This window comes from Pituophis catenifer, unplaced genomic scaffold (assembly GCF_029215685.1).
Source record: "Pituophis catenifer annectens isolate HBS135680 unplaced genomic scaffold, rPitCat1.0.hap2 SCAF_1, whole genome shotgun sequence".
NCBI classification, from domain to species: Eukaryota; Metazoa; Chordata; class Lepidosauria; order Squamata; family Colubridae; genus Pituophis; species Pituophis catenifer.
The window spans coordinates 206917562-206938898 of record NW_027256881.1 but is presented as its reverse complement, the minus strand read 5'-3'; the positions used below and the strand labels follow the sequence as shown (position 1 = coordinate 206938898).

Genomic DNA, 21337 nt, shown 5'->3' with positions numbered 1-21337 from the left:
AGTTCGTGTTCCTTCCCATTACTCATAATGCAGCAAATAGACAAAAATGAAAAATACCTATCTAAAGAAACTGAAAAAGAATGTGCATAATCCTTTATGTGCATAATTCAAAAACATGTTTGAGCCTATCATAAGTAAACTGGATTTGGCCCATTAACATATGGTTGCTCAAAATAGTTTTGCTTTTCATTAATAACAGTCTGCCTTTGTTGAGGTACAGAATAACTTTGTCTTTGAAACTTTTGTAGGAAGTAGGAGGTGTAGGCTGAGATGAATTGTCAGTCCTATCCACACCTCTGCTTAGAAGTAAATACCATTACACTTAATCCAATTTATTTCCAGGAATATATTATTTCATAGGACGTGAGATTCAGGAAAGTCCTTGTTTAACTTTCCCAGATCTCATGCCTGCCTGCCTGCCTGCCTACCTACCTACCTACAATTAAATCCTAGTTAGTTCAGTAGAACATGAAAACCAATAACTATACTCTTAGCTACAATCTTCCATTAGTGCATTATTTTTCAACAATTGTTTGGACTGTTTTAAATGTTGGACCAAGTGAAGTTGTATATCAGTGAATTCTACCAAAATCTGAGAATGCAAGCACCACAGGTACAATGGAGAAAACTATTAATTTTGTTGCCAAGCAACTGCTGTCAAATTCAATGCCTCACAGTGAAGTTGGTGATGGATTCAGCTGTGGAAAGCAAATGTGTACAAAAGAAGGCAGGCAGTAATATTGTTTAATTTAATCTCGTAACAAAAATTTCACAAACATATATGTTACCAAAAATTGCTTAAAATTTAGGGTTAGGATAATTGTTGAGAAACAGGTAACAACATGTTGTATATTGTATTGTTGTTCATTGTCTATTCTGAATTGGAGTTAAATAAATGAATTAGTCTATTCTTGAAAATAAGTCTGTCAGAAGTATGAAATGAACTTATTTTTAAGAGACTGTTTCTCTAAAATAGGGCCAAGATAATGTTGTCAGGGGATGTGCCTTTACTTCTGAATATTAGAGTACACATGAATTACACAGATGTGTAAAATGGTCTTGTGTTTGAAGGGAGTGTCTTTCATTTTAGCTTAGAATGGTTTTCACCTTATGGAATGTAAGGAAGTGGATAAGGATCTTGGCAATGTGAACTTCTATACCTGTTGGCCAAATCCATGTCCATTCTGTTTCCTTCAGGCAGGACATGTGTGGCAGGATTTGAGAGGTAGCACATGGTTCTTTGAAAGAGGTGGGATCCTACTAGCCTTGAAGGGAGACAGTGTTGCACACACACACACAGACACACACTTTTGAAGAGATTGCTTGTCAATCCAGCCATATTTGATACATTTCTTCTGACCCCTTTTTAGGAAAAGTTGTTGAAAAGGTGCTGTGGATTACACTGCAGAGATCTGATTTAAAAAATCACCTAATTACATTAGTGACTGTAATAAATTATTTTGGTTGGCACCTGGATGAGGGAATGTACTCCTCATTTTGGACACCTAGGCAACATTTAATATTGTTGATCATGATAATCTTTAACAGCACCTGAAATGGTTGGAAGTAGGAGCCACCATGCTGTATTGGTTCCACTACTACCCGACTGGGTAATCCAGCCAGCATCATGGAGAAATATTGATTGGGTCCTTGGGTGTACCATTTTGGAATCTTGCAGGACTTGGTTCCTTCGCCTTATTAGTTATATGAGAGAAGTTATCCATCAGTCTGGAATGAAATGGCATCAGTATTCTGATTTATACTGTCACCCTATGGAAAATTTGAAATCCTGTAGATAGCTTGAATCAATGTCTAACTGCTGCTAGGGTGTGGGTAAGATAAACAAGCTCAAGTTCAATATGGTATTGCTGTAAACATTGGGCTCATTAACTAACATCAGTCCCAATATTTGCTATTAGTTGGGTCAAGGGGCTGAAAATATCGGTGTGTGACTTGAGGTCCTCCTGGATGTACAGAGCTTCCTGGATCAATGAGTGGAAGCAATAACTAAAATGTCCCTTAGTTAGGTTTGGCTGGTGTGCAGTTGCAGCTCTGTCTGAACCTTTTTTTTTTTTTTTTGCTTTAATTTATATGCTGCCCTTCGGAGACTCAGGGCAGCTTACAATGCATTAAGCAATAGCCTTCATACTTTTGTATATTTATACAAAGTCAGCTTATTGCCCCCACAATCTGGGTCCTCATTTCACCTACCTTAGAAAGGATGGAAGGCTGAGTCAACCTTGAGTCTGGTGAGATTTGAACTTGCAGTAATTGCAAGCAGCAGTTGTTAATAACAGTGCTTTAGTCCACTGTACTACAGGCTCTTCTTCAACCTTGATGCTCTAGCAACATTAAATTATACTTGATAACTTCATAACTGGATCATTTCAACGTGTAACTGGAGTTGCCTTTGAAGAAGACCTAGAGCAGTGATGGCTAACCTTTTTGGCATTGCATGCCAAAAGTGGGGGGAGTGTGGGGGGGTCGTGCGCACACGTGCCCCCACCCATAATTCAATGTGTGCCACCCCCATGCATGCGCACGAGACCCCCCCACGTGCCCCACACTTTGGGCACATGATGGCATTGTGGGCCCGGTAGGTCCGTTTTTCGCCTTCCCCAGGCTCCAGAGGCTTTCTTGGAGCCTGGGGAGGACAAAAACGGCCTTCCCCAACCCCCTGGAGGCCCTCTGAAGGCCGGAAACAGCCCGTTTCCCAACTTCCGGTGGGCCTGGGAGGCCCGAAAATCAGCTGGTCGGCGCACGTGTACATGCTGGAGCTGAGCTAGGGCAAGGCTCGCGTGCCCACAGATATGGCTCCATGTGCAACCTGTGGCATGCATGCCATTGGTTCACCATCACGGACCTAGAAGCTATAACTTGTATAGAAAGGCAGCAGTTGGACTGCTACAGTAGTTGAAGAAACCTGTTACTGAGAACTAGGATCTGTTTTGGCTACTGGTAAATTACCGGGCCTGACTCAGAGTGCTTGTTACCGTGGTGAAAGATGGAGGATTTATTTTTGCCTTGCCAAGAATGATTGGTATATACAAAACAAGGGAAAGTCTACTGCAGAATTGACTTCACCACCACAGGAGGTCAAAGAACTCTGAATTAAGCAGACTTATTGGTAGTAGACCTCACACATTCTCCCGTCAGCAATATGATTGGCCTGTGTGAGATCCCTTTTATTCAGGGAGGCCCTTAAAAGGGTTTTGTTCAAATGGAAACTTACTGTATTCTACTTTGGAGTTTCTTTTCTTATACATTGCTTTCATTATTTGGGTAGTTGGAATGTTTTTATTTTCAAGATATTCTGCCTTAGTTTGCTCCTGTACCTGGTCAGTTAGATTGGGGAGGTTTATAGATGTGGTCAAACAAATACATTACATAAAATGAAAAATATTTCATAAAAATATCCTAATCTCATTATATTTCTGTGTTCTCCTGAGATCGCTCATGAGAGTGTGACCTCTTAATTTTTTCAAACATAATTGGCTGCTGTCGTGTTTTACAAAATGATGTCCTTTCCTTAAAAAAAAAGAATCTGGTCTCTATAAAGCCGTGACTGAGTGATTTGAATATGAGATAATAGTAGATAATTGATGAAGGTCAATTCATCATGGCATAACATGGCAAGTGATTCTTGGAAACAGTTTGCTAGTCTTCCCATATGGATATTCCAGCCAGTGTCAGAGTGACTGAAGTGGTGGCTTATTTGGAATTGTAGCCACTATGAGTAAATTGAAGAAAGTTAAGTTTTTCCCAGCTGTCTTGCTGTTTAAAATAATCTAGCAGAGGCGTGTTTGCAGAAATAGAACTGCTTTGTGGCTATTCCTGTTTCTTACCACAATATAGTGTAATACGTTGTGCAAACTATCCACCAGCATTTGCAGTCCCTTCACACTTGCTTTAGTTCCCTTTTTGGATGAACTTTCTTGTAATGACATCCAGATCAGGGAAAGGAAATGTAATTTTTAACTACAAATTTTTAAACTGTACAAAGCGTAATTTATGAAGCTGGTTTATTTTAAGGCATCATCTTTCATAGACCCTTTAGGGACAAATGTTGTGATAGGTGCCTATCTTTTTTTATTGGTTTTGAGTAATTAATTAAACCTACTTAGTAATTTTCTTAGGTATTTTTGCAATTATTTTATTAATATGAATTGGTAGCTTACATTGTTATAATGGTTGCAAACTGCCAAGACTCATCACACACATCAAAAATAAATTAATTAGCCAAATGATACATTATTGTCTAGTCATGCTGAAATTTGCTTTATGTAACTCAGATTAGATAAAGGTTCTTCTTATGCCATGCAAGAGATGTACATTGTACATCTGAATAGTAACCTTTTAGATTTTTATGAATTTCATGACTGCATTTTTAAGTCGCCCAGAACCATGAGTTATTAATATTTAATAATTGTCCTCTTCTATCAACACCAAGTTTTGGAAGGGTGTGCCCAAGCTTGAGAGAGAATACATGGCCATCAGTTGAATCATTAGGCCATCCTAACTATTCCTATTAGGACACTAGTGTTTTGAACTGGAAGATCTAAAGATGCTTTGAGGTTCACAAAGAAGCTCACATAGCACCAGTCAACTGCAAACAATGGTGAGGAAATACATATTTAATCTATTGAGTTACAGGCTAGTGCTACATGTGCATTCAGATATCTTTGAAGCTGTGTGACATTTTAGATTTGAAGCCTCCCCCCCACAAAATTGCTTCAGAAATATCTGAAAATGAAAGGAAGAGGAACAGTGGCCAGCTAAAGGCAGAATGGGCAGATGCAGAGTTGAGGAAGTGACCAACAGAGAGTTCATTTTCAATTCACACAACCTGGCTTATCATATTCTGCAGTGCCCGAGATCTATGACTCTCATTTCCTCCAGCTCTGAATATCAAAGGATTTAGCATGTGTGCACTCAGATATCGTATCAATTAGAGATTAATCCTAATTTATTGCTCTACTGTACCAAAGTTCCCATCCTCCAGAAACAATTTTGAAAGCTCTGTGTAGTGCTTGTGGTGTTGGATCAAGATACAACTTGGTAATGGTTTGGAGCAAGCAAGCTGAATGATCTGGATCCTAGGCTTGACTAACCCTGGTTAGTTCAAATGAAATAGCAAGAACTGTCTCTCCAGTGCTAGATCTAGGCACGGGGGTTAGAGCAACAGCTTACATCTTATATAAAGAATACATAAACCACCGTAATTTGGAGAGTCAGTTTTGGGGAGATACCAGGGAGAGAATATGTCTACTGGCATGAGGGTCAATCTTCATTGAGAATCAGATTATCAGTGGCAACTAGCCCTAAGGGTTGTATGTTGCCTCTGGAATTTTTATTTTATTTATTATTCTATGTCATCCATCTTGCTAAGGTGACTTTAAGGTGATTTCCAAGGCAAATTGTGGGAAGCCTCCTATGGAAAAGAGTTGTAGCTATCACGTTGATCTGTCCCCGTCCACACACACACAAACACAGCCAGCTGAGGGTTAAGGAAGCACTTGGCACACACCCAGGTCTTTATCTCCAACTTGGCAGCGATATACACACCGTCTGCCAAGTGCTTTATTTCCACAGAAACAGAAAGATAATATACTCAGCGTACAAGAGTCCATAAATATTCCTCTCAGCAGTTTCGAACAAGGCTTTAGTGACTATCCAAGGTTTATTTTTGTTCGTCACAAGGATCACTGGCCACCACCCTCTATTATATAGTCTCTGGGGTGTGGTCCAGTGACTCAGTTCTAATCCCTAGCACGCCTCCTGAGCTGCTGCAATCGTTTATCACGCCTTTGGAGGCGTGCGTCCAGGAATGATGTCTCTCCTTCGCTCTCATCCGAGACACCTGTCTCCCTGCTAATCTCCTCTCCCTCGGCCGGCACCTGAGACAGTGCCAGAGGGGAGGGGCCTGGAGAGGGAGGCCTGGCTGACTCCTCTTCCTCATGCTCGGAGCTTTCTTCCTCCGATGGGATAGGCTCAGAGGGCGGGGCCACAACACACATTCATTTTCTGAGCCTGAATGTCTCTTGTTGGCTATAAATAATACAGAATATACAGTATTTCTGGTAATATAGAGATAACCAGATTGATAAGATCTGAAAACTTGCATATGTTTCCATGAAATAATATCCGCTAGAAAAAAGAAGTCAGAATGATATCTGGAAGTTATCTTCAACTTACATCTGATAAAAAAAGCTTATCAGTTGTTTTTTTTTTTGTTTTTTGTTTTGCTTTTTCTCTCATATGCTTTTTTTTGTAGCAGCTCTTTTCATCATGAAGTTATTCTGAAGTTTCTTTACAATATTTAGCTCAAGGAGATTCTGGATTTACAAATAAGATAGGGAAAGCAGGCAGAACACAGCCTCTGGAATTTCAACCCTGTTAACCAGCAGTGTCCATAGGAAGCATCTGTATTCCCCCACCCCCCTTCTTGTGTTGTGTTTCCGTGTATGTGGGCACTGGGCAGGCTGCAAAGCTTCAGCTCTGAGTCACATGACCAGGAGGGAAGAGGCTTAAACTGGAGCTTTCCTAGAAGTACCTAACTAGGTGACTCAGTGGCTAAGACACTGAGCTTGTCAATCAGAAAGGTTGGCAGTTCGGTGGTTCGAATCCCTAGTACAGGTCTCCTGCGTGAGCAGGGGGTTGGACTAGATGACCTCCAAGGTACCTTCCAACTCTGTTACTGTTAAATACTGAACTGCCTCTTCCATTATGGTACACTTTTGGAATTGGGAAGAATGGTCAAAAGTCTTTTTTTTGCTGGCTTTTTTCTCTGTTTATAATTTAGTCATGGAGAAGAACTGTCCTGCTGATAGAAAAAACTCCGAACCAATTTACATAATTTATTTTCAGTATGGTTGGAAAGAATAAAAAAGAAAAGAAATGTTCATCTTCTGAGACAATTGTGGTTGTCACTAGTAATGCAGGTACTCCCCTCCCCTGCCTCTGATTTCACTGCATATCAGTGGGGTGGAAGACAATTTTCTTATGCTTTAAAAAGGAAGGAATGATGTGCTTTAGCGCAACCATTTGATGAGTTCCTGTAACTAAGTTCCTTTCTTTACAAGGATCAGGATTTTTCCTGAGCTGTGTTGTGTATACAACTTGGGAGCTACCTGATTCCTGGCACCCTAAATATCATCACTGGGGGGGATTTTGCATAATTTAGCTCACTCACAATTCTTAGTGGCATTTTCAATTTGGATTAAAAAAAAAAAGGCTTTGATGAGGAGCAGTTGAAAACTTATTTTTATTGGGAGAGCCTTTTGACCTTAAATAAAAGTGGATGAAAAAATCAGTAATCTAAGTCAGAAAAGCAAATTAGTATCTTTCAAGTCTTCTTGGGATATAAATGCCAAATTGTTAGCATCCCTCGGTTCCTATTTATGGGAGTGTATACCATGATAGGTGAAAGGCCCTGAGGGAGATTGAATAGCTATGAATTTAGAAAACTCCACAAGGAGGATTAGATCTTGTTTTAACCCAGAATATACATTATTAAAATGTAACTAAATTGTGAATCGGGACAATTATAATCCCCTTTAAGGGCGATTGAGCGGATAGTAATTTATTTTTGTAATTCTCCTGTCCTTGGTTCAGAACTCATGATTTAAATGGCTTTTATAGTTGGCCGTGCTGCCAGCAAATTGATTTTACTTTTAGGCGAGAACCATTCCGCAGATAGCATGTTATCACATATTACTTATGCTTCCATTGTAATGCAGCTTTCAGGCTTTTTACCTTGTTAACAACAACTTTTAACCACCAGTGTTTTTATAGCTCTCCAGTAATGAGCTCTGTAAAAGCCCCAATTCATGAACTTTTTGCACAATCCCTTCTTCAATTATGAAGCATTACGTTCCCAAGATAAACATTCATTTTGAGTTTAACTGTTCTGTTGCCAGACTTGATTCTAACCAATGTTGGTTTACAAAATGTTGGAAATGTCTTAAAAGTCTATGAACTCTTACCTGCTCTGATATTTAATATCGGAAATGCAATGTTCCTTGGCATTACAGTTCAATTAAAAGACACTTAAGCTGCTTTAAGAAGAGCACTGTTGGAAACCAAGGCCTGTGTATATTAAATCTGTGGTGTAGCAGCCTTTGTATCTTCGGATGCTGGCTCAAAGCCTCTAACACTACAGTGAAAACTAAATTAAAGAGTCATGAACTGAATAGGTTGAATGACGTTCTGAATTTGTTCAGGCACCTTCTAGTCTGCTGCATCCTTTCTGTCTAGTATACTTTCTTCTCTGTTTCTGGAATATATAGCTGTCAATATATTAATTACGGTAAAAATATTACACGGAGAGCATTTCAGATTTCTCACTGAGAGATTTTAAGTTCACTGAGTGTTTAGAAATAGTTAGAAATAGTCCAAGAATGATATAAGCATTTCTTGGATGTAAAATTGCTTCCATTTCAACCCAGAGCCTTATATAGAATACATGGAATAACTTAATGAAAAGAAAATTTTCATTTCCTTCCTCCTCATTGCAGTCACCCACACTCGTCCCCATCCCAAGGTTGAGGGAGTCTTCTAGAAAATCCAAAGGAGGAGAAGGAGGAGGAAAACAATCCAAAATTAGCATGGCTTCCAAATGTAAATTGTTTGGGGGAATCACAAACGAAAATCTTTCCATTTCCATCCTCTGGAAATAGTTTTTGGAGGAACTGGAGGGTGGGGGGAAGGCATGGTAGCCTAACAGTTAAGAAGCTGGGCTTGTTGGCTGGAAGGTTGGCAGTTTGAGAGCATGTACTGCATGATGGAGTGAGCTCCCGTTCCTGTCCCAGCTACTGCCCACCTAGCAGTTTAAAAGCATTCAAATAAGAACTGTGGTGGTAGGGTGGCTAGAATGCTATATTGCAGGCTAACTCACTGCTCACTCCAGGAGTTTGATTCTCACCGGCTCAAAGTTGACTCAGCCTTCCATCCTTCCGAGGTTCGTAAAATGAGGACTCAAATTGTTGGGGGCAATATGCTGACCCTGTAAATCGCTTAGAGAGGGCTGTAAAGCACTGTGAAGCGGTATATAAGTCTAAGTGCTATTGCTAAATGCAAGAACATAAATAGGTATCACTTCAGCGGGAAGGTAATAGCATTCCATGCCCCTTGGTGTATTGTCATGCTGGTCACATGACCATGGAAGGGTCTCCAAACAATGCTAATTCCCTTGGCTAAGAAATGGAGATGAGCACTGCCCCCTAGTGTTGGACACAAGTGGTCAGGGGAAACCTTTGGCTTTTTTTTTTTTTTTAAAGGGAGAAAGGAGGCCAAGTTTTTCTAGCAGTGGAAGGGGTGGCAAGCTTTTCTTCTACAAACTTCTTTGTATTAACCTTTAGAATCCAGATCTATATACCTTGAGTATTATATATTTCATTTTCTTAGATGGCATGAATACTATTTTGAAAGTCTTTGCAGATTTTGCTTGGGTGTCATGATAAAATTGGATATATAATATGAGTTTACACCCTCCACTATTCTTGTTGCAGGGGGCAAGTCATGATTGATGTGGAAAATCATCCGTGTGAGGTGGGCTGGGCTGAGACACATTCTCTCCCAAAACTCAATTAACTACCTGTGTAGTAGATTTTGCCCTAATTGTTACCCATGTAAATTATTTAGACTTGGATTGCGTACGACATAGGAATGTGTGAGTTTTCTGGATGCTTTTTCCGCTGAGTTTGTTTTAATAAAGGAAAGTCATGGAGAGCAGCAGGCTTGGTTATCAAATAGTGTGCAAGCTGTTGATTCCTTAGGGATAGGTTAAACACCGTCTTTTGTCAAAGTTATCTTAAGATAGTTCCATAAAAAACAGGAAACAGACACACAGCATTCCCCTGATACATAACCACACAGAAATGTGTTTTCACCTTCCAATCAGAGAGGCACACAAACATATCCTTCCCCTCTCTTGCACTGTCTGTCATACCCACAGGCATTTGTACATACATACAACTTTATAGCCTTCCTTCCTCCGGCTTTCCCCTTGCGCTGACATGAAAATCCCCTTTTTTCTAGAAAGGTTACCAGGGGGAAAATAAATCCTGTTTTCACAATGGGATCTTCCTTACTGCCTAGCATGGGAAAAATCCTAGTTTCCAGTACTGAGTGTCACTTGTCCCACCATGCTTGGAGTGGGCTTGTCTCTGAGCACGTCTGCTAATGTGCTGTAACTGGAGAGAAGAGACATCTTAAAAATTAGCAGCTGTTCTAGCAGCTACACTCAGAGCTGGACATAGAAAACATAGTGTTAAAAAGACTTTTTATGGAAATTGGTGAAACTGGTGCCAAAGAAGATAGGAAACAGATAAGGTCCATTTAGGCATGAGGGAACTGAGATGTGGATTGATCAGTCACAGGTTTTAATCAGGAGTGGACAACCTCTGTGGTGGTGTCCACCAAAACTGAAAGCCCTTTGAAACATTGCATGGAATTATAGCAATAGCAATAGCACTTAGACTTATATAATGCTTTACAGTGCTTTACAGCCCTCTCTAAGCGGTTTACAGAGTCAGCATATTGCCCCCAACAATCTGGGTCCTCATTTTACCCACCTCGGAAGGTTGGAAGGCTGAGAGAACCGTGAGCCTGGTGACATTTGAACTGCCAAATTGCACTCAGCAGAAGTAGCCTGCAGTACTGCATTCTAACCACTGCGCCACAATTATAATTTTAATATGTTAAGTGGGAAAATTAACTATATGGAAATAAGCCTATTAACTGTATTTAAGAAATTACCTTTAATGTATTATAAAGGAATTTGTTTTAATAATTTTATTTTGTTGGAGTTAATAAGTCGAATTCTAAAGAATGAGTGAATGGAAATTTAAATATTTGAATTTTATAAGGAAAAAAAAACTTCACTATAACAAAACCATAATTCAAAGATAACCCTGCTTTTTGGGTGGTATCTTATAAATAAATTATATATAGCACCTTTTTATTTCCTAATCAGTTTCATCAGTTTCAATGTGGCTACTTCTATCAAAGTTTCTAAGATAATGATCCAATTAGTGGTCCCATTTTTCTGACCTGTCGTTCCTGGGAATGGCTACCAAGGTATTTAAAACTACTGCTTGTCTGTTCCTTTTTGGAAGGGTGGGGGAGGAAAGGAGTCCCTGCAGATTTGAAGAAAAAATCCATTATTTATTCAGCCTACCAGCTTTGATTCCTCCTATTCATGGTTTCTGAATTTGGGCTTAAAATTTGTGCTTGATTCTTCCAAATGTCCCTGTTGTATTCTCATTTTTTCCCTCCTGCGTTACGTGGCTCATTGGGGACATTTCTTCAAGACACTTGAAGAAGCTTGGGATTTCAGTTTGTAGAACTGTTTTTAATACATTGGAAAGGTAAAAGTTTACAAAATAAAAAAAATGGTAAAAGTAGATAGAGGAAGCAACCTGCTGCTAGGTAATAAATGAAACTGTATGAATTTAAATTTAAAGAACCTCGCACCCAGTATTATGTTCCCATTTTTTTCAATATATATATATTTTCTCAACTGAGTCATCAAGAGATTAATTGCGCCATTATTGACTGATCATAATCAACTGAAACTGAATTACATCGTTGACTTACTTTGGAAAATAGTTTCATATTGTAAAAGTGAAAATGCTACAATAATTATTTGTGTGAAGTAATGCATAGACCAGACAAGAACCCCAAATATGTCAACAGAAAGTGATTTTTAAGGGGAGGAGCATGCAATTGCATGTATTATTAAAGGAAATATGAAACAATATCTGTTGATGCTGATACTCCATGTCTGCCTACTTGAGCATGAATAGCGCATCTTTTAGCTGTAGTTAACACCAATGCTATATCATTTATCCATTTTCTTGTAAGTGTTATTGCAACAAGGTATTTCACTTGAGAATTCATTAAATCCTCTGTTTATGCTTGCTCATTTTTTTTCTTTTTTGGAGCCAGCGTACATTTCTGAAGAGTTCTTTAAAGATACTCATAACCCAAATTTGGAAAACATCAAAGCAACCACCACTAAAATACACTTGTAATGGAATATGGGAATGACTTGAAAGATTCTCTTTAATATAACTCTGTAATAAAGTTAATGTTAGTACATCTGGGTGTTTTTTGTCTCGACTACTTTGTGAGGCTGACCATTATCTAAAAGTACATTCCCCTCCCCATACCTTTACAGTCCATGAAACAAGTGAGTGCCCCTTCTGAGAAATTTGTTGCATCCCTATTCCTTCTACAGGGACAGTTGCCTCTTCTCTGACTGTTGCCTAGTCTACTACTCTTCCTCCTGTCTCCCAAAGCCATTTTCACATACCATTAAACACTGGAAAGTTCGTTTCATTTTTGTTTCTGAAAATTTGGTATGCATTTCTTACGTACAAATGGATGACAATAAAAATTAATAAACATGTTTTAAAAGAAAACAGTAACAGATGAAAATGGTTGTGTTTATGAAGTTGTTTACTTGTCAGCTAATTCTATTTTTCTGCTTTTATTTTTCAGTGGGATGTTCTCATCTGTGCATTCGTGCCAGCTTTCTTGGCTTGGATATAGCATCGTATTAGCACCTGCTTTTACTACAGCCTGTAACTAATAACTCAATAAAGGATGAGGAGATTTGTCTACTGCAAAGTGGTTCTTGCCACTTCTCTCATGTGGGTTTTGGTGGATGTGTTTCTCCTGCTGTACTTCAGTGAGTGTAACAAATGCGATGACAAGAAAGAAAGGTCCCTGCTGCCTGCTCTAAGGGGTAAGATAAAACTTGGTGATCACCCTTGACTTAGTTTTGATTGTTGGTGAGTGGTGCTAAATGTAATTTGAATGCCTAAGTGAAATACTTGAATTGGAATTGTTGGCAAGAATAATGTAACAGAAGTCCTTTCAACAATCCAGCCTGAATGCTGTAAAATGTTTCCCCATATACGATAAAGCTCAAAAAGATGTTCAATGTACTGCAGCTTTCCTCAACCTGATGCTCTTCAGGTGTCTTGGGGCTACAACATTAGAATTCCCAGCCAGTTTACTCACAATCTGTGTGGACTAGAAATTCACAGAATTATACTCTAATGTATCTGGAGAATAGCAAATTGGGGAATGCTGATCTGGGTTATTATCTAAGGCCCTTCCATCTGGCATTTCAGTCAGAAATTCACAAGGGGCTCAAACAGCACTCTTCAACTTGAATTCTAAACAGTAATTCCTCCAGTTAAATTTGAGTGTAAACATTTGCTACTATTCATCAAGGGGAGTGTAAATGGTTCCCAGAACTGTTTTCAGAGAAGAAATCTATGGCCTTCAAGATGAACTTTAACTTTGCATTTTAAAGATATTGATTAGCAAAATAATAGTAGTTTTTAAAAGGTTTCATTGGCTTTTAATATTCATTGATTTAATATACATTGTTCATGAACAAAAGCAATATGGTTCATTATAAGTACCCAAAACAAATAATCTTTGCTCTAAACATCTATGTATGGATGTACATACCATACAGTGCCTTTTTGGTAAGCAGCATTATGCTCTGAAAAAGAGCAAGAAAGAAGAAAGAAAGAAAAAAAGTCCAGATCACGGACAATGCAATGCCTGGAAAGAGAAAAGAAGAGAAAGAATTGGAAAAAAATCACAAAATACAAAGACTTGCAAATAGAAATAGAATGACTGGCAAAAGAAAACAAGCATAGCACCAATAGTAATTTGGCAACTTGGGTGCAATCACAAAACATCTGAAGCATCACTTGAATATTATTGGCATTGACAAAATCACCAGTCAATTGCAAAAAAGCAGCTTTACTTGGAACAGCTGACATCCTTTGACAATACCTCTAACACCATCAAGCAACAACATCTTCCTGTCCTTAGGAAGACTTGATAGGTGGATAAAAGTGATAAATGCAGTCTATATATCTGGCTGACTATGTGACTAACAATAACAGTAATTCATTAAATTCGTATGCTGCCTGACTCTCAACAAGTCAGGCAATCAAACTGTTGCTTACAGCAATCAAACAGTAATCAACTAACAATCAAATAGTGAGCCAAATAAATTAAAGACATGAGACTATCAAGAATCCAAATCCAAACCATTCCTGTAAAATACAGTAGCAAATATAAGCTGCGGCTATTATGGACTAATTTTAATCATTGTAAAGTAAACAATCATTCTAATGCACAGTAACCAATTACAGTAAGCAATCATTCCATAAGCCACAAACTGAAGAGGCAGTAAGATTGGTTTGACAAATTAGATCAATTGTCCTTCCTAACTTTTTAATATAATCTATAAAAAAAGAGCCAGAGTGATTCTGAGCCTCAAATTGGATTGGGATATATCACTTCTAAAAGGTCCTTTTAACTACTTTCGTTTATAAGAGAGGAGAAGTGCAACCCATCAGTTTAATGAATAATGGAGATGTCAACGCATTTACTGATTTGTAGACCAAACATGAGAATAAATCAGTAGTCTCTACCATGCTCTACATATACAGTAGCTGCAGCCGTTAGCCTATTTTGCTAAAAGTGGATGTTCCTGATGTATTGCTTTAGAATGAAATGATCGGTTTCTCATTTTTTGAACTGATTCAATCTGCCCAATTGCAAAGGCCAGAGAACCTGATGCAGCAAAAATGTCTCTTTTCTGGGGAAGATCGGGAAATATTGTTTTGTTGTTTGAATCTTTTAAAGAGAAGTATTATCACCACACTAAATTAATTAAGCTAGGGCATGAACTGGGTCATGAATGTTATACGATAAATGGTTCATTCAACTTCAGAATTTATTACAGAAATAATTAAATCTGATACTTACACAATGCAGCACTTCTTACTAAATCCCAGCACAGTTCTGTTCTGTGAGCACATGCTGTAATGTGACTTAGTGATATCCATCTGCTGTTTCCAAGTAAATGTTTCAATGATTATCTACTCTTCTGTGCTGGAGCTATAATCATAGGGCAGATCTTTTTACCTATTACATATCTAGAAATGTGGCTATGCCTGTAAAGAATATTTTGTATAGAGCTTCGCTGTTTGTAAATAATGTTTGTTGTTTTTGACAACAAATACATTTTTGAACATGCCATGGGATGCATCCCCAAAATATATAGTGGCAAATAATTTCTAAATTATAGGATCCAATCTGGCTCGGTCACCGGGACCAGAGATTTTGTCTTCCAAACTTTCGTAACTGCTCTCTAGAACAGGGGTGTCAAACTCTCTTTCATTGAGGTCCGCATCAGGGTTGTGTTTGACCTCGTGGGGGGCTGGGGTGAACATGGTCAGCTCAATGTCACTCGTGTTTGGGCGTCTGTGGTGGCCTGAGTGCTCTGCCAGCAAAAATGGGCTCCCGAGCTCCGTTTCTGGCTGTGACAGCCTCCTGCAACCTTCTGCCAGAGAAAACGGATCTCGCGAGGACCGCACATGGCCCTTCCAAGCTTTGTTTTTTTTGGCAGAGGTGCTGCGAACTGGTCTTCTGCTCTTTCCAGGGAAGCCCCATGGGCCAGATTTAAGCACTCCATTGGCCGGATCCGGCCTACGGGCCTTGAGTTTGACACCCCTGCTCTAGAAGTTCCCTGAAGATGGACTCCAGCCCAAGTCCAAAAGCTCGGAAGACAAACCTCTGGTCCCAGTGACCGACCCAGATTGGATCCTGCAACATTATCCTGGGACACGTATATTCGCCTTCATTCGTAATTTCCAAATTCTTCAAAGTACGCTCAAGGAGATGTAGGACTTGTACTAGTGAGAAATGAGAAATGCCTTTCTACCAAGTCAAGTGGGCTCCATTTGACTCAGTTTTGTCTACACTGACTGTACTTTTCTGGCAATTTGGACAAGAATGCACTTAGGTCCTCACATCTAGAGGTGCTGCAAGTGGAACCTCTGGTTATAAAATTTTTGCTCTGACCTTTTCCTATTATTCAATGGCTTCAGCATTCTGGACTTTAAATTTATTTTACTGGTTGCTCTATTGTGGTTGACCAGCATGGATGGTCATAAGTCACTTTTTTCAGTGCTGTTGTAACTTCGAACGGTCACTAAATGAATGGTTGTAAGTCAAGAACTACCTGTAAATGTTCATTGTGACCTTATGTTTATGGACTACCCATTGTATGTTGTGTAAAGATGTCCCAACTATAATACCTTGTGATGTAGTTTGCTTTCGCGGAGTTGGCTCTTGCCCTCTTTTACATATGTTTAACCATTACTTAATCATTGAGTGGTGTGGCTAGTTAAAATGTTGGGCCAGAAAATTGTGGCATAATTTTTTATTTATCAGAACAGCCTTATTGCTTGGTTGTGAACTTATTGGAACAAAACTGGGTTGATCATGTGATTTAAAGAATAATTGTTTTAAGATGATCTGATATATGACCTCAATCCTCTTGAAGTCAAAGAGATTAAAATTTCCTAATGGGGGTAGAATTATAGCCTCAATTACTCAAAACTTTATCTTAACATTATCTTTGCTAAATAACAATCAAAGATTAAAATGTTTTTCTCATTCCTGGCTGTGAAATCTGAAGCATCTTAGTTTGTTTTTCTGGTCTGTTATGTTTTATGCTGTTAATTAGCAGAGGCTGGATTTGGATGCAAACATGGACTGTTTACCAAATATTACTAAATGCCACCATTACAGTTTTAGCTGCCTGTTTTTTAGGCCTCCTATGCTTTCCTGAATTAGCTTTAAAAGAACTTCTAGACAGACACACAAACATAACTATACAAATGTCTTCACTGGTATCACTTCATCTGCAACGAGACATTGTTATTACGCCCTGACTGAGAGGTTGGAAATATTCTGCATTTGCTTGGTGCTCTTTCAAAGTGATCTCAACTCTTAAGACATGAAGGCATTAACTATGTCTTATCATAGTTCCTTGGCATTCTCGAGGGGAAATAAAATGTTCATAGTATTTTATCAGGTTAGACAAGTGCAGCATTAAGACTCAAAGTGATAGGCTTGAAAAGAAGTTATTACACTACTGATAAAATTTTATGATCCACTTACAAGGATGAAAATATGTCTTCTCATCCTAGTGAGTGAGCATTCTTAGATGTGTTGAAATATTGATTTGTTTGGCTGTTCAAGGTATGAACAAATTGACTACATTCCACCCTTTGATAGATAGAAACAATGATACTGTACGTCTTCTGACATTAGAAAATATCAAAGTTAAATAGTTGAAACAGACTCATAAATATACCCAAACTGCATAAGCATATTAAGACATCTGGAGAGTCTTCTGACAAACCTGCTATTTCTAGTTATCGTACCCTGACTGAAATTTACCTCATGACTCCATTTTGCCCCCCTACTGAGCTATTTTCTCTAATCCCAGCATCCTGTGATACAGCACATCAAATCAGAACCAAAGGAATTGATATCTCACTGCACCTGATTGAGGTAGATCGTTTTGCAAACACTCTGAGGAATTGTACTTGAAGACTTGCAAGATTGATGTCTCCCTTACCAGGTAGATCAGAAAGGCAACACAACCTGATAAGCTAATTGTACTTTATTGCAAAGCTACATTAACAAAATATTGCAAGTCTGAAAGTACAATTCTTCCACGGTCTCTTTTACATCTTAAGAAACTAGGAAGGGTCCTCTTTGAGCCACTTGCTCTACCCATTATCCAGCTGTGAGCTACGCTTTCTCTTACCTGATTGTTTACTCGGCAGCATCCCTTTGCTCCATCTCCCAAGGTCTTTCCCACATTCTATTACAGCAGCTTTAGGTAATTATTAAACAGTAGTGGAAAGGGATCAAAAACAGAGTCACTAGTGGATTAATTACATTGTATTATCACAACCATTAACGTAGTCCTTAATGATATCATAGTTGACAGTAACAAAAATCACTGACAGATCAAGTAGGACAAGAGGGATATAACTCTCCCCATCAAAGTCCTGACAACAATCTTGCTTGGATCTGAAACTTAGCTAATAAAGAGTCCAAATGAACCATTTCTAATAAAGTGGTTTGCAGCTGAAGCCTTGCCATGAGCTCAACAGATTTCTGGAAAAAGTAAGGTTGGGGGCTGAATGATATTTATAACTCAGTCCTGGGTTCAGGGAGAATTGCTTAAGAAGAATGGAGCAGCAGATTCTCCTTCAAAGCTGCAACATCATCCTTGCCCAAAGAGAGATGTTGATGATCTAGGTCCAAGTTGTCTGTGCCCCATCAGCTCTAAGAAGGAACCAGAAGAGACATGGATCAGGGTCACAAGTGGCAGAGCTTATATCAGAGAGCTCTGTTTTTTCCAGAACGCTGCTACTACACTCCAGCATAGGGTTAAATCCTCATTTCTGCCAGCAACTGAGAGAACCTTTATTTAAATAACTTCCTACTCTGTGCTCTCACCACGCCCCTTTTGCACACAGTTCCCCAGTCTTTCTCTCAGTTGCTGCCAGACTGAGAGGGTTTTTCTCTGTGCTCCGAGGTAAGCGTTAGGCCTTTGTTTATTTTTGATTAGCCCCTTCTTTATTTTCGGTTTGGTAGGGTTTCCCCTTTTGTAAATTGGTTTATTTTGCTTCCCTGCCTGCCTGCTGTTAGCTGGGTTCGTGCCTGGGGATCCAGGTCGTCCCAGCCAGCGCCTGCGTGCGCTCACAGCTGCCGGTTTCTGTCCCCTCGGGGCGGATCCGGCTGATTAAGAACTGCCGGTGGAGTCGGCTGAGGGCTGCGCTCCCCCCCCACACCGATTGCTTGGGGAGAGAGCCGAGCGGCGGGGCATCGCAAACGGCGGTTAGCGGGCGCGCTACCGCCACGGAGCCTTTCAGACGACCGTCCCGTCAGGTGCCTGCGGGCGGCGTCTCGGCCAGCCGTTGGATTGCCGCGTGGGCTCCGTTCCGGCATTTATAAGGCTTCCGGAGGGCGCGGCGTGGCGGAACATCGCTCGCCACCCTCCTGTGACTGGGCAAGCGGCCGGAGACCCCTTCCACGTGGCGACCTAGGGAGAGGCGCCAGGGGTGCAGCGGAGGCCGTTGGAGAGCGCGTGGGACCGCAGCATCCCCGCGCTGTAGCCGCGCGGCCGCCATTTTGATTGTTGGGCGGCAGCCATTTTTTCTGACCGCGTGGAGTGGCCCGACTCCCATAAGTTTGTTCGCCTTCAGAGGGCCCATTCTGGGGCGTCCACAGGCGTGTCACCGCTCGCACCTTCTCCCAAGTCAAGGAGATTTAATTGGCCCCACCAGCTGTTTCCCCCTGTTGGCTGGGGGGGGGGCGACTTTAAGGCTATCTGCCCTACAAAGCCAGCCCTCCTGCCTGGCCTGGGCTAGGGCCCTGAAGTGTCTGAGCGCGCTGCGACCCAAGTTGTTAGTGGTCTATCCAGTCACTTTCTCTCTCCTTGAGCCAGAGAGTTTTGATTGACTGTGCAATTAATTAACCAAATAAATTAATAAATTAATAAATTAATAAAAAAAAAAAAAAGCCACGCCCCCTGGTCACATAGGTGGGCCCCTGGCTTCTATGATGGCGGATTCATCATTTTCCTCTGACGTGGAGCAGGAGGCCAGCCCGGTCAGAGCAAGCAAATCTCGCAAAAAGCAGCCGGCCAAGCGGTCCAAGGCAGATGGCCACAAGTCCCGGTCTTCTAAGTCTTCTTCAGCGGACAAAGATGAGCTCCGTCGTCATAAGGCCTTGGAGAAACAATACGAGAAGGCCAGACTGGCTTCCGCTTCCTCGTCAAGCCGGGACGCGGGGCTCGCGCTTCAGTCTTCTTGCGCTCCCCAGGATCCGGAGCGAAGGGCGGTCCAACTCAGGCCTTTGGCGTTGCAGAGAGGCGTGTCCCAGTCGATGCCGGACGTCTCGTTAGTGGGTCTGGATTCTCTACCGCCTCCACGACGCCAACCTTCTGCCACTTTCACACCTACGGCTGCGGGGCTTCGCCCTGTGGATCAGCCACCGCCCCCTCCTCAGTATGATTTCCAGTCGATGCTTTCCACCGCTCTGGCATCTATTATGGCGGCTGGCGCTCAAACAGCAGCACTGACTTCCCCTGCGGGGACTTCCTCTGGGGGGTTGGGGACTGCGGGTTCTCGCAGGGCCCGCTCCCCGTCCCGTCTGGACTCTGATTCGTCTGAAACTTCGGATCAGGAGGAGGAGGCGCCAGAGGACCTCGAGTTTTCGGAGGATGAAGACCTACCTCCTGACTCCCCGGCTTTCACGGGTTTGTTCCGGCCCGCATTATTCAAATCCCTGCTCCACAAGGCCCGGCAGACAACCAATTTGGGGTCGGTGGGGGCTCAACCCCCGGTGTCCCAACCCGAGCCTGGCCCGCACGACGCCTTGTTCAAACAAGTAAAGCAGGAAAAGGACTTCATTCCGTGCCCCCAACTCTTCACGGATGTGTTGCAGGCACCTTGGGGCCAACCTGGGTCGTCTACCGCGCCCAGTAACCTGGACAAGAAATTGTTTTGTTCGGCACCTGAGTTGGATGCACTGTTGGACTTGCCCGCTGTGGATGCCCCTGTCGCTAGTCTCACTTCTCAGTCAATGGTATCGTCTGATCCTCTTGAAGGTCTAAAATCTGAGGACAGGCGTACCGAACTGGCTTTCCGCAGGTCTCATCAAGCAGTTGCTTGGACGGTCAGGACGGCCACGGCTACGTCGTTCTTCAATCGTGCATCTCTGATTTGGCTGCGACAGCTCCGAGAACGGCTGCCGCCAGAGGAGCGGCGTATGCTGCATGATATCAATAAAATCATCGCCGCCACGGAATACTCAGCAGATGCCTCGTTGAACTCGGTCAAATTTGCATCCCGGGCGATGGCAGCTTCCATTACTTCACGTCGTCTGTTCTGGCTTCGCCCGTGGAAGGCGGACATCAAAGCCAAGTGGAAGCTGGCGGCGGCTCCGTATAGGGCCTCCCACCTGTTCGGCGCTGCTTTGGATCCGGTCCTGGTGGAGGACAAAGACAAACGTAAAATTATGCCTTCCTCTTCTCGCAAGCAAGACAGGCGCTATACCCCGTACTCGCAGCGTCAGCCCTTTCGGTCTTACTCGGGGCAGGGAGGCCCCTCCACTTACAGACCTCCGTTCCAGCAGTCAGAACGTTTCACAGACAGGCAACGATTCAGAGACCGTGGCAGACCTCAACCTGCCTCTAAGCGTCCCTACCGCGGAGCCAACTCCAAGCCCTATCGCAGGGGCAAATGACTCACCGACTCCAGGTCCCGTCGGAGGGCGACTTCAATCCTTTCATCGCCAGTGGGACCAGTCCACGTCGGACGAGTGGGTTCGTCGCACGATTTCAGACGGACTCGCGATAGAATTCTTGGATCGACCTCCTCGACGCTTCCTGAGATGCCCCGTGCCCCTGTCCATGGACTGTCGCACC

General features: G+C 41.6%; 1 protein-coding gene across 1 annotated transcript in view; it reads left to right on the top strand.

Annotated features, from left to right (window-relative positions):
* GALNT13 (polypeptide N-acetylgalactosaminyltransferase 13) overlaps positions 1-21337 on the top strand; it is a 230818-nt gene that overhangs the window by 11771 nt on the left and 197710 nt on the right. The window contains exon 2 of the mRNA XM_070941942.1: positions 12505-12751. Coding sequence (XP_070798043.1) covers positions 12610-12751 — 142 coding nt within the window. The 5' untranslated portion in view covers positions 12505-12609. The remainder of the gene's footprint in view (positions 1-12504; positions 12752-21337) is intronic.